General features: G+C 43.3%; 1 protein-coding gene and 1 long non-coding RNA gene across 7 annotated transcripts in view; one reads left to right on the forward strand and one right to left on the reverse strand.

The window, feature by feature from the left end:
• Positions 1–4,744, reverse strand: part of TOPBP1 (DNA topoisomerase II binding protein 1) — a 59,813-nt gene extending 55,069 nt beyond the window's left edge. For 2 of the 6 annotated variants that reach the window (XM_070576067.1, XM_070576065.1), the window contains exons 1-4: positions 4,562–4,720; positions 3,866–3,956; positions 1,757–1,891; positions 128–271 (exon numbers count right to left, since the gene is read on the reverse strand). In XM_070576067.1, the coding sequence (XP_070432168.1) occupies positions 128–271; positions 1,757–1,891; positions 3,866–3,949 (363 nt within the window). In that variant the 5' untranslated portion in view covers positions 3,950–3,956; positions 4,562–4,720. Of the gene's footprint in view, positions 1–127; positions 272–1,120; positions 1,251–1,756; positions 1,892–3,865; positions 3,957–4,561 lie in introns of all 6 variants that reach the window. The other 4 variants (XM_070576066.1, XM_070576064.1, XM_070576069.1 and 1 more) reach the window with 3 other exon arrangements.
• LOC139076002 (uncharacterized) lies at positions 146–5,737 on the forward strand. The gene is made up of 4 exons (XR_011527163.1): positions 146–292; positions 3,155–3,364; positions 5,320–5,388; positions 5,556–5,737. It is a non-coding gene; the product is annotated as an uncharacterized lncRNA (long non-coding RNA).
• The last annotated feature ends 8,129 nt before the right edge of the window (positions 5,738–13,866 follow it).

A 13,866-nucleotide genomic window follows, 5' to 3' on the forward strand; every position in this document is an offset into this window, starting at 1 on the left:
GTATAGTAACTTTGTTATAAGTCATGAACACCAAAACTTAAAGGTCTTTCAAAGTATCTCCTACACAGTGAAAAATGAAGTGTGGAAATAAACAAATACACGTTATGATATTCCTCTCAACACCTACTCTTTTCTCTTTTTCCAGGCTTGTACAAGATACGGTTACATCAGACATAACCATATTATAAACTGGATGTTCGGCTCTTGGAACACATCGCTGGTGCTGCATACAAAATATGACTACTTGAGGACCAACAATTCTGCAGCCAAGCTACAAAAAAGAAAAAGTTTGGTAAGTAGAAAAAGACCTCCAGTCTTATAAAATTACATTTCGTAATATTTGCCAACTCTTTACAGAAGTTGATGACCACTACAGAAAAATCACCAAATTGTTGTAAGAAAAAAAAACAAAGACCATTGTATAATTTCTCAGACACACTACACATTAAATAAACACACACAAAAGCTAATCAAACAACGCAGGCTATCAAAAGAAATAAGCTTCAAGAGCCACGCTCACTCAAAATTGCCATCGAAACTTTAATCTCTGAAACAAACACATTCTTAATAATAGGGGATATGAGTAACATTCTTATACTATAATAATTAGGTATATCCATAATACTTTTCAAATGAAACACCCAGCCAGTGAAGCAGTTTAAAAGTGTAAGAGCCTCCTCTAAAATACTTATGTCACAAAGAAATGTACCATCCTAGGCAGTTTCTATGTTTGTGTTTTAAACACTTTGTCTGCAACTCAATGTCTTTCCAAGCAAGACCCACAAAGACTTTTCCTAAGATACTGCAGGTTACTCAAAAAATGACCTTTCATTTTCATTGATAATTGAGCTAATAAAGATGACAGTCTTGATCATCACCAGCACATTCAAGCCAGACTAAAAAGCCTACAATTGCCAAAGTCACCAGGGCACGACTGATTTAAATACATAGGGTAAATGATTATTGCTATCCTTTTGGTCAGTCATGAGAAAAGTGAGTTTTTGATGCTATTGGTTCTGACAAGCAGTGTTATTTCCAAAAGGAGGGTAAGACCAACAGTGCTTTTGGCAAAAGTGGGCACAGACCTTCCATAAATCGTACACATACTGCATCTACCTACTCTTCTATGTTTTCTTCTCCTTCAAACAAGAATCACTTCTCTGTAATGTGGATGGAATTACAGCCAGTTTACTTTTATTTCAAGGCTTCTCTGTTGTCCAGACACCAAAAAAGTAATGAGTCAGTAGACTCTAGAATCAACAAAAAGAAATAAGATGGCTCATTGGTATATTAGCAGTACTCACCCCCTAAATGCTTCCTTTCAGCATGTAATTTTTCAGACCCTCTACAAGGCAGAGGTACTAAAATTTGGCATGCAAAAGCACACAGGAAAGACAGTAAGTACCAAGTGTTACGTGGAGGGCCTTTCCTACTCTTTATCAGTTCTCCCTGAAATAGCTCCCAATCAAACTGAGTTCAAGGACAGCAGAACTCCATCACTAAACTGTTTCATTACTATAGGGCTCACTTATACTAAGTGAAGTTAAATCCCCTGAAACAGGAAAAGTACATATAACAAAAGCCTACTGTAACATAATTAGCCTTTAAAAATACTATTCTCATTTCCCAAAAGCAAAAGATCCCTCTGGATTCATAATGTGCATAATACTTCATGATCAGTAAAGAACTATGTTCACTGGAGCACAAACAAACCAAAAAACAGATTACCAAAGGAACACACTAAAAGTTAGCAAACCTTTCTGAGGTGATCAAAGACAATGCCACTAAAAGGGTCACAGATATAAAGTGATCGATCATTCTCCCTTATCTTCAATGCCTCTTCTTCTGTAATAATCTGAAGATATTCTTCTGATTGGAACTCTTTTATTGACTGAAAGAAGAATGAAATAAGAAGACACCAGAAATTATTCACTGGTATTTAAGTCCTATGAATTCTATTTTCAAAATCCATCTCAATCTAGCTTTTTCCCTCTTGAAAGCTACCATCATTTGTCACCTGGCCCTCTGCAGACGTCTCCAAAGTGGTTCCTTCTCTCTCCCTTGCCTTAAATCTATGCTCCGTGCAGGAGCTAGTAATCAGGTCATGTCATTCCCTGCTCAAAAACTTCCAAGAGCTTCCCACCACACTCAATAAAATCCACGTTCCTTACAATGGCCTACAGACCTGAGTCTCAGCCCTGCCCATCTCCCCTCTGACCTTCTACCGCTCATCCCTCTTGCTTACTCTAGCCACTCCTGTTTTCTTCTAGGCCTGGAACAAGCTAAGCAGGACCTCATGGAGAGGCTTTGCTCTGGCTCCCACTGCCTGGAATACTCTTCTCCCAGGCCTTCACCTGACTTGATCCCCCACTTCAATCAGATCTGCTCAAATGTCACCTCCTCAGACATGCCTTTCCTGATCGTGCCTCCTAAAATACGCTTCCCCATCCCTCTAGTCTATTTTATGAAGAAAAATAACATTGATATTACGTATATAGAGGTTTTATATAGAGTCTCCTTTATAAGAATGACAGTTTCATCATCTACCTTGTTTGCCACCATATCCTGGCACCTAGTAAGCACTCATTTTCTGAACCAATCTTGAAGTTCTTATGTTAAATAGTTAAGAGTGATCCTTTTAAACGGTTAACTCAGATCATGTTACTCTTCTGATTAAACCCCTCCAGTGGCTCTCCATCTCACCGAAAGAAAAAGCTAAAGTGTTTACAATGGTCCACATGGCCCTACACGATCCCTTTACTCTTACTCTCTGAAGCATCCCTTAATATTCTCCCCCCACCCTTTGCTCACCACACTAGAGCCACACTATATTGGACAGACTCTCCAAGCACTTTCCCAGGGGCCTGTGTACGCTTGTTCCCTCTGCCTGAATCTTTCTTCCCCAGATATCCACACGGCTACCTCACCTCCTCCAAGTGTACTCAAACATCATCTTCTCCACAAAGCCTACCCTGATCACACTCTATTTAAAATCGTAACCTTCTCTTCTCCTTCTCCCCCAACAAACATCCTCCAGAACCCTTAACCTGTTTTGCTCTTTTCTCTTCCCATAGCACTTAGCATCTTGTAACAGACTATATACTTTACTCATTTATCATGTCTGATCAATGTCTATTTCTTCCTGCTGGAACAGAATGTAAGCTGAGAAAGCATGGATCTTTGCCTGCTCTGATCATTGCTGTGTCACAAGTACTAAAATAGTGCTTATCAGATCACGGACATTCAATAAGTACTTGCTGAATGAATGAACTTTAAAGAAAAACGTGCTACATCAGTGCTTCTTAAGACTTGAATGTACACAGGAATCACACTGCGAATCTTGTTAAACTGCAGATTCTAACTGGTAAGTCTGAGGTGGGGCCCTAGGGTCTGCATTTCGAACAAACTGTCAGGCCATGCGAAGGCTGCTGGCGCCTGTGAGTAGCCCGGCTCTATACTACCCTACATCCTCCCATATTCTACTGTAAAGGATGGAACACACTTTTAACAATTAACCAAAAGATGAAGTGTAACCAGTACATGACCGATTCAAATATTTTCAGCACACAAAGGTCTACTCTGGGTAGCAGACAAAAGAAAGCAACTTAATTTTCAAGAAAAGCAGATCTGTCACTTTCAAGAGAAACGTCCTAATAGATTTCAAGCCCCCCAAGATACATAATAATGATATACTTACATCAATTCAAAAATACGTAAGAATGATGTATCTATATTAATGCAGACTACGGCAAATTACTATGAAAATAAGCTGTTATGAAGACATAAAAAGCACAACAAATCAAAAACACTAAAAACAAGAAAATGAATTCACAGATTCAAACAAGCCGTTGTCAACTATCCTTACCTCAAGAGCTTTAAAAAAACATTCAGAATTGTCTGAAGACTTTAAAAACTTCACCAAAAACGGTTCTTTGTCATTCCTGGACATTTTTGAACTGTCAAAATAAAGGAACCATTAACGAGAACAGAAACACATCAAGTACGGAGTTAAATGTTTAAAGCACCTATTTTAATGCACAGACAAGAATGCCTAGAGATTGGCATTCTGGCCTCGCTCATGGACTCGTCCACGATCTTTTCAAGAAACGCAGGAATGTGGGCAAAGTCAAGGGAAAAGATGACAACACCAATCCTTGCAAATCAGAGAATGAAATTAATGTCCCTACACTGAATACACTGAGGGCCTTTACTATGGGGCTCTAAGTCCCCTAAGCTAAAGGGCATTCAATTGCACTTGGCTTAGGGACACACACAACGAATCTGTCCCCGCGCGTCTCCACGGCCCTCAAAGCCTGTCCACCCCTCGGTAAACGGCTTTTATATAAACCTGGAAGCCAGCTAGCAGGACATGCCGCCTACAGGGCCGGCCGCTCCGGCTCCCCAGCTCCCAGGGAAAGGCCCGGCTCTCGGTGCAGCCGCAGCCACGTCCCTCGGGGCCCGAGTCCCACCGCCCGTCCGAGGGCCGGTTACCAGGGCCGGAACCCCGAGGCCAGAAGAGGCGCCGGGCCCTTCGCTGGGGTCCCGCTCCGGCCGCACTCACCTCGGCGGAGCCTGGGTAGGGGTTGTGGGGCGGCGGGTGGGGTCGGGCGCCCCCCCCGGCGCACACCCGCCCGCCCGCCGCGGCGCCCCCTGCCCGAGGCTACGGCAGAACCCGGAAACAGCCGGGGCCGGGAACCGACTTTCGCGCCAACGCGCGGACGCGCCCGCCTCTTCCGTCGGAAGTGACGCCACCGCTGCTGCGGGAGGAGGCGGGGCGTGTTAGTTGGAGAGGGTTCTCGGCGGCCTTGGGCAGCGCCGCCTGGCGCTCAGGGCTTTGAAGGGCTGGCCGGGTCGGCTTGGCATGGTCCAGCGCCCAGGGCTGGGGACCGCGGCTAGGGGCCGCAGTACCTTAGAGGAGGTGCCATCCTGGGCGAAGGAAAGGCAGCGGAGAACAGGGCGTCCTCAGTGTTGTGCACCTGCCGCCTGCCAGGCAGTGCGCGCAAAACCATATATTACCATTCAGAACAAATCTATGGTATCTGCATTTTACAGATGTCAAAGCTGAGGCTTAGGGAAGTTAAATGATGTGTCCAAGGTCACACAGTAAGTTGTAGAATTAAGATGGCGTCCACGTCTTTTTGACTCTACAGCCTGGGTTCTTTCTCCTCCAATGTAGCAGGAATATAGTCACCGCCTAGCACAGCCAAGAGGTCTGAAGGGAAGAAATAAGTCAGGATGACTTGCATTACACGCCTAGTGCAAAGGGGTCTTTGCCAAGACCTCCCCTTTCAATGATCATCTCATTTCCTTTCTCTATAGCTCCCTGAGTGTTGGCGAGATTCTGGGATGGAACCTAATGTTCAAATGGCAAAGATCGGGGGAGAGGAGGTAAAATGGGACGGCAGAATCTTGTTGATGACCAACGACAAGCTGTTTAGTTAGTGTTTCTCCTCGTTTTATTCTTGACTCTTGAGATTGAGAAGCTTATGACGGTGGATTGAGTAAGGTGAGAGTTTAATGCCATATACCTCGATTGTTCTTGTTTTTCTTTTTAGTGCCTACAGATGGCAGTGGGCAGCTTGAGTCTACGTGTGTGCATACACCCGTGGAAGGTGAGTCAGATCAGTAACCCTGGGACTCAAAAATAAAGGCCCGTTGTTGAGGAGAGGGTGAAGAAAGCTTTAGAAATAAATAAAAGTTACTAGAGGTGTAAAAAAAAAAAAAAAAAGAACAAAAAGGAGATGCCACACTTAATTGTAAAGGCGCAAAGCTTCATGAAGCTGTGGTGCTTTACAGTAGATCAAAGACTCCTGCTTGCACTATTCCCGTTTACTCAGCACTCCTCTGGTATGTGGGCATCACTGTCCTGTGCTATGTAGATGGGGAAAGAGAGGCTCAGGGACTGTGTGACTCGCCCAGGGCCACACAGCCAGGATGTGGCCGCACCTGGGCTTGAGAAGAGGCAGCACCATGACTGGAAACCCTGTCCCCTTCCTGACACACCACACTGGTCCTTGTCACATGCTGCCTGCCCTTCTCTGGATGAAGGTCAGCACCGGGGCAGGAGCCCGTTCCTGACATTTCTGGGGCTGAGTGGAGGCCTCTCAAGAGGAGGAGATTCATAGATGCTTCTAATGAAGAGGACGAGGACAATGAGATCAATCCCGTAGGTTTTAGCAGCTGGATTTGAATAGCAGGGGAGTGGATTCGTCTTTAGAGTATGAGACCAGGTGACAGGTTCTCCCATCTGTGTCTCCACATAGGCAGGGAGGGTCTGTATCTGTCCCTGAAGTACCTAATCTTGGGCATTAGCGAGAACAGTGGTTCTCTCTCCAGTGTGGTGCCTGGACCAGCTGCCTCAGCATCACCTGAGAACTTCTTAGCAATGAAAGTTTTGGGCCTGACTTTGGACACGCTGAGTCAGGAATTCTGGGGTGGGTTCCAGCGTTCTGTGCTTTAACAAGCCCTCCAGGAGGTTCTGATGCACTTTTTAAAGTTTGCTTGAACAGCAATCGTTTAGGAAAGTGAAATTGGTGACATGGGTTGTGGTCCATGAAGATTTTGGTGAAAACGAAGAATAGTTGTGATGTGCCCTCAGGAAGCTGCCTCAGAAAATGGGTTCAAGGATTAACTTTTCCCTTACCTCCCTGACATTTAGGATCACCCCCCTGTTTCTTTGTCAGTTTTGTCACCTAGAACCAGACACTCCAGACCCTGCTAGGAGTAGGATTAAAGGGAACTTTATCTGTTTGTAGAATGAAAAAACACAGGAAACAAATATGACAAAATAGTTACTTTTAAAATATAGGTGGTGGGAGTATAAGTATTTATTTCTGTTATATTTTACTATATAGAGAAGATTTATCAAAATTAAAAGATAAACTAAAAATAGATTTTCTGAGGGTTTTATATTTACGTTTCCAGAGCTGTAAATGAATAAATATGTATAAATAAAAGGATGTATAGTTTAAAAATGAAATTAGTAAATGATCTTTATTGCTGCAGAAATAGCAGTGCAAAACATTTGTTTAAATGGTTGTCTTCAGTAACTTGGAAGGTAGAGCATAGGCCTACTGAGTCTGCTGAGGTGTAGGAAGAGGAGGCAAAATGGAACGTAAGTGGCACATGTTGGTTGCTACTGGCTGCATTTATTTATTTATTTATTTATTTTTGCTGAGGAAGATTAGCCCTGAGCTAACATCTATTGACGGTCTTCCTCTTTTTTTTTTTTGTATGTGAGCTGCTTCCACAGCATGGCCACTGACAGATGAGTGGTGTAGGTCTGCACCCAGAAACTGAACCTGGGCCACCAGAGCAGAGTGCACCAAACTTAATCACTAGGCCACTGGGGCTCACTCTACTGGCTGCATTTAATTAGATATTATAAGAAAGAGACAAACTCAGGGAAGAATTGGCTTGTTTACAAGCAAAAAATGAAAAGGAATTAAAAAATCCACAAATGTGGCATTTTGCAAGGTTGGAAAAGCTGACTGTATCTAGGCCCTGAAAACAAGAGATAAAGCTGAGAGAGGTTTTTGGCAACAAATGTCCATTACAACCCTTCCATGTAGAAAAGATCTAGTTAAGAATATGGTCCTCCCACCCAAGCTGGGTAGGCATCATCAGTTGAGAGAGAGAGACGTATGGGGCCAAGGATAGCAACCAGGCTTGAAAATTAGTATAGGAGAGAACAGCAGGTGTGGTTACTACCATAGGGGAACAGCTCTGCTATGGCTTCCTGGCAACCTTGCACATATCCACGTAGGCAGAGGTTGGAATTACAGCAAGTCTGAGCCTCAGCTAAACACCATGTGCTCCTGCTGGAACACGAGAGGAACGGAGGCCTCTAAGGAGCTGCTAGCTGGGAGGCCACCTCCCACTTGTCTTCCGCCACCCCGCTCCCCCCCACCCCCGGAAGCTGTCGTCAGGTAGTTTCTCATCACCTCCCAGATTCTGATGAGTTATCGAGTTTTCTGCACCACTCCCCTCAGAATAGAGCTGCAGATTATGAAACCACTTAGCTGCTATCTAATTTGGTTCCTCAGCAATAGGACTTCCCATAATAGCCCATTTTGTCTCAGTGGCATCTTTTTTGGCATCTGGGAGGAGGACCCGGGGAGCCGGCACCTTTGGCTTCTTCTTCTTTTTTCCCATCTATAGAAGTAATAAACCATCTAAATCTAAAAGTGTCTCATGTTTCTTCACCAGTCTAATCAGTCAGGCCTTGCCCTTGCCCTTGCCCTTGTCTCATATGTGAGACGTCCCCCACTACCACGTGAAACTGACTGGAAGCAAATAGACCTGAAGTTTACTAGAGTTTTGAGATAATTGCTTTGCGAAGAAACCAGAAGCCTGGAGTATTCGAACTTTGATACAGTCTTCAAGCTTGCATAGGCAGAAGTGGGTGAAAAGTCATCCAGCCCCCAAGGAGCACAAACTCCTCCATACCTCTCCAGAAATGGCGAGAGAGGATAATGGAAAAGGAAGACCCTCCCAGAGAGAGGTGCCAGGGACCTTAGAGAGCAGTGAGTGAAGGAGCTACTTTCAGAGAGCTGAATCTGAATCTAATCAGGCAGAGGAGCCAGTGCCTGCCCGGTAGGACTTCAGAGTTGATACTGCCCAGCAATGGCTACGGGCCTCCTCTCCTCCCCTTTCTGGAAGGGAGTTTTATTGTAGTTATTCTGTCCCTGCTCCAGCATTGTATATCAGGTATGCAACGGGGCAGGGGAGGGGTGGGCAGCAACTTGCGTTTTTAGTCCATTTGTCACTGGATTCTGGCCTATGGTGGATTCTGGCAGAGACCATTTAGCAGACCCTTAGCTACCCACACATATCCCCTCCACCTTACCACTCTTAAACACATTGGGAAACTTCCAGATGCCAGCATGTGTGTTTGTATGAAGGCATTCTCTGACACCAGGAGTCTGCTTTGCCACCTACACAGTAGGCCAAAGGGCAAGAGGACTTACGACCCATGGAAAAAACCCTCAATGACTGACAGGAATTGGTGTACAAAGACTCTTGTTTGCAAACTCCTGGGATGGGATATTCTACCGTGGCTCTCAGAGTTTCCCCAGTGGAATTAAGCCCTGGTCTCCACATGGTAGCTGACATAATACATCCTTTAGATGCCTTCTTTTTCTTATGTCACTTCCTCATTCTCTTACCTGTGTTTCTTTACTCACTAAACAAAACATTTGAAAAGTCGTGTCTAAAAGTCTGTTTTCTGGGGGAAGTCTAAGACAAAAGATCCAAGATGTGTGCTTCCCTTTCATAGTGCGTGTTGTTGCTGGGAAGAAGTTGCCCAGGCAGGGATTCCAATTCCCCTCCTCTTTGCATCTAGATGTGCTCATGTGCTGAGTTATGGCTAATAGACTACAGGTAGAAGTGATGTTTATTACTTCCAGGCCTGGTCCATAAACAAGACTCTTGTACTACCTTCCACACTCTTCCTTATTCTGGGTGTCAACACACAGGGCGTTCTTGGAAGCCCCATGTTGAAAATGGCAGAGCCTCCCTCCGTCTGGATCTCTGAATGACTGACCAGAACTCTGACGGTGAGCTTCCCACCCCTGCTTCTCCAACAAATTACCACCCCTGCTGCCAATTGGGCTTTATATTAGCCGGAAGTCAACTGCCATCATGTTAAACCATTGAGATTTGGAGCTTCATCTGTTATGGCAGCTAGTACTAACCTAGTCAATTCTGAACTTGGCAAGATTTGGAAAAATGTTTTGCCAATTCAAAAATTGTCTCTGTTACTACAAAGCCCTTGGAAAGAGGAAAGAGTGAGATTACTCCAGAGACACATGCCAGAGGCCACATGGAGAAGAGCATTGACTATGGAAGCAAGCTGCCTAGTTTGAATGCTGGCTCTGATGTGTACTAGTTGTCTGACCTTGGGCAAGTTACTTAACTTCTCTGTGCTTCATTTTCTTCCTGTATGAAATGGGAATGAGAATAGCATTTACCTATAGGGTTACTATAAATTAATATTTGAAAATCAGCTTAGTGCCTGGTACACAGTTCATGATAAATTTACAAATTCTTAATTTTCCAAGGCCATTCTTGCCATGACATCTTTAAATTCTTTCCTACAGGACGATCTTCTACCCTTCTGCTCTGTATTGTGAGAGTTTGTGCCAATGCAACAGAGATGGCTTGAACACTTTGAGTTCCTTCCTTTGCAATATGACCTTGTCCCTGTACATAGGAAGTTTTTGTAGGTTGCTCCACTCAGAGGTCAGAGGGCACCTTGGCCCTGATGGATTTGGGCTGTGTTAGTTTTAGGTGGATCATTAACCTTGAGAGGAATGTTCACCTCTGGACGCTATTTGCTTTTTGTCCACAGGTCTGCAGAGAAGATTGCTCAACCTACTTTTGAGACAGTCATTTATGTGCACTTATTCATCTATTCGATCACTTTTTTTGAGCCCTATGTTATCCCAGGCACTATTTTCCAACCTAGGATTAGCGTGTTGAACAAGAAAAATGTGGTCTCCACTCTCAGAGACCCTATTTCCTTTCAAAGTTATGAATAAATGAAGGAAGGGCTAGGGTAGTTATAAATGAGCACAATAACCTGTGAAATTCATTCATTCAGAAATAATATACTAGAGTTTTAAAAAATGAAAGTTAAAAATTAGTATCTAATGTAGTCCGCACTTGTGCTTGTGTCGTGATGAAGTAGGTTTGCAGGAATTGTGCCCTTGTTGAGTGCATCTACAAGATGTGGATACAGCACCCAAAAAACATCTATTTAAGAGCATTAGACATTAGAGGGGCCAACTTTCTGGAAGGGGAGGCGATAACACAGAGAGGTGAGATGACATTCTGCAGTCACATCTCCCTGGGGGAACCTGCCACTTCTGGGCACAAGGCAAGAGGCATTTGGCTTCACCTGAGCTGGGGGCACTGCTAGCAGAGCTATGGCTGTCCAGGGCTGGAATGACAGAAGTGGAGGCAAGGTTCCAGTGAGAAGGGAGGTGCAGAGAACTAAGCCTGACAGATGACTCATTTTCCCCTTTGGATATTTGGCACAATTTGAAGCTCCATGGATGGGAGGCAAAAGGGACAATTCCACACTGTAGAGGGTCCAAGGAATAGACCCGGTATATTTGTTTCCTATTGCTGCTGTAACAATTACCACAAACTTAGTGGCTTAAAATAACACAAATTTATTATCTTATAGTTCTGTAGGTTGTAAGTGAAAAGTGGGTCTTACTGGGCAAAGTTGAAGGTGTCAGTAGGGCTGTGCTCTTTTCTGAAGGCTTGACAGGAGAATCCATTTTCTTGCCTTTTCCAACTTTAGAGCTGGTCATCTTTCTTGGCTTATGGTCCCACCCACTCCCATCTTCAAAGCCAGGAATGGCAGACTCTTTTGTGTGTGTGTGTGAGGAAGACTAGCCCTGAGCTAACATCTGCTGCCAATCCTCCTCTTTTTGTTGAGGAAGACTGGCCCTGAGCTAACATCCGTGTCCATCTTCCTCTACTTCATATGTGGGACGCCTGCCACAGCATGGCTTGCCAAGCGGTGCCATGTCCGCACCGAGGATCCCAAACAGCGAACACCGGGCCGCCAAAGCGGAACGTGCACTTAACCGCTGTGCCACCGGCTGACCCTCAGGGTCTTTCTTACATTGCAGCACTCAGACACTAACTCTTTTGGTTCCCTCTTCCACATTTAAAGGACTCTTACGATTACCTTTGCCTACCCAGATAATCCAGGATAATCTCTTTATCCCAAAGCCACCTGATTAGCAACTTTAATTCTAGCTGGAACCTGAATGGCCCTGCCACGAAATGCAACATTTCCACAGTTTGTGGGTTAGGACATGGACATCTTCGGGGGGGCCATTATTCTGTCTACCACACCAGGCTTTCAGTTGGCATTAGAGAGGCCACCCAAACTGCAACCTAGCCTTGGTTCAGCCCGATCTGAGTGGATCAAAGTGATCAGTCCTCATTTTATTTTCTTAAAAGACTGAATGTACCTTGGAAATGATGTATATCATCTGGAGCTTCTAAAAAATTTCGTACACAATGTCCAGTTGTTCAAGCAAAAAGTAAAAGGCATGCCAAGAGAACTATATGTCCAAAAAACTGATAGAAAGACACATAAAATAAATATACCTCCAAATAATCCAGATATTTCAATTAGCAGACAGACAAGGACCCTTAAAAACTATGATCAATAAGGCCAAGAAAATAGAGTAAAGTGTGGTGAAAACAGGGGAAAAGATGGTGAAAATAGTAGAAAGGATGGAGAATTTCATCAGAGAATTGGAGTATATCAATAAGAAATCAAATGGAAATTCTAGAAGTGAAAAAGGCAATAATTCCACTCCAGATGCAAAAAAAAGTATCCTGGCACTTTCTGTCTGTATGACTGTGGCAGCCAAGATTGAGTGAGGGAATCCAGGAACTACAAAAACATGGAAAGACAATTTTTATAACTCGGAAGTAACCTCATAAGCAACAAAGAGCCTGTTTTACTCCAGAAGAGAATCTAAGATGTGAGTTTACTTGAAAAAGGCAATAATTGATGTTAATTTCTTGATAAATGAATTTAAGAGTACAATAGATGCACAGAAGAGAGGATTAGTAAACTGGAAGACAGGTCAATATAAAACTAAAGCACAGTGAGAAAAAAAGAAAGAATAGAAATACAGAAAAAGCATGATATATGTGCGTATTTTAAGAAGATTACTACACATAGGATTATAGTCACAGAAGTAGAAGAAACAAGAGGCAAGAGGAACATTTAAACAAATAATGGCTGAGAATTTTCTAAAAGTGATGAAAAACAGTTCATATATTCACCCATATATTCATAGCTAGAGTAAAGTCACAGTAAGGCACATCAGGGACAAACCAAAGAAAATAAAGAAGATGATGAGAATATTTTAAAAGCAGCCAGAGGAAAAAGACACATTACCTTCAAAGGAGCAACAGTTGACTTAGTTGACTTCTCAACAGAAATTATGGACAAAAGAAAACAATAAAATGACATTATTAAAGTTAAGGAAGAAAATAATTAACAGAGTACAATATTATACTGAGTGGGGCAAAAACATCGTACAAAACTGTTAGTTAAAAACATTTAAAACTGTGGGAAAATTCTTTGCTAGATTTGTACTAAGGGAAAAGAATTTTTTTTTTAATTTTTATTTTTCCTTTTTCTCCCAAAGCCCCCCAGTATATAGTTGTGTATTTTCAGTTGTGAGTCCTTCTAGTTGTGGCATGTGGGACGCCGCCTCAGCATGGCTTGATGAGCGGTGCCATGTCCGCACCCAGGACTTGAACCGGTGAAACCCTGGGCCACCGAAGTGGAGCGCACGAACTTAACCACTCAGCCATGGGGCCGGCCCCCGGAATTCTTCAGACAGAATAAAAATGACCCCAGATGGAAAGATAGAAATTGAGGAAGGAGTGGAGAGCAGTGAAAAGAGGAAATATGTGGTTGTAAATAAATATTGACTTAATAATATTTTATGACATTCCAAAGTATAAATGTAATTAAAAGTGCATAACAATAACACAGCAGACAGAAGAGAGGAAATGCACTTAAAATGTTATAAAGTCCATAGCATTAGCAAGGAACTTGTAGAAGTGATAGTGTTTTTACACTATGATAAATCAAGGGTGTGTGTTGTAATCTATTGGGTATTCACTAAAAGAAAAGGAAAAGAATATGTAATTAACAAGTGAATAGAGGGGAAAGGATGGACAAATTAAAAGATTGATTAATCTAACAGAAGACAAGAGAAGAAAGGGAACATAAAACAGGTTAGCCAAGGGGCTGCCCCGTGGCCGAGTGGTTAAGTTGGTGCGCTCCGCTTCAGTGGCCCCAGGGTTTTGCCGATT

Source organism: Equus przewalskii, chromosome 15 (genome assembly GCF_037783145.1).
Source record: "Equus przewalskii isolate Varuska chromosome 15, EquPr2, whole genome shotgun sequence".
NCBI classification, from domain to species: domain Eukaryota; kingdom Metazoa; phylum Chordata; class Mammalia; order Perissodactyla; family Equidae; genus Equus; species Equus przewalskii.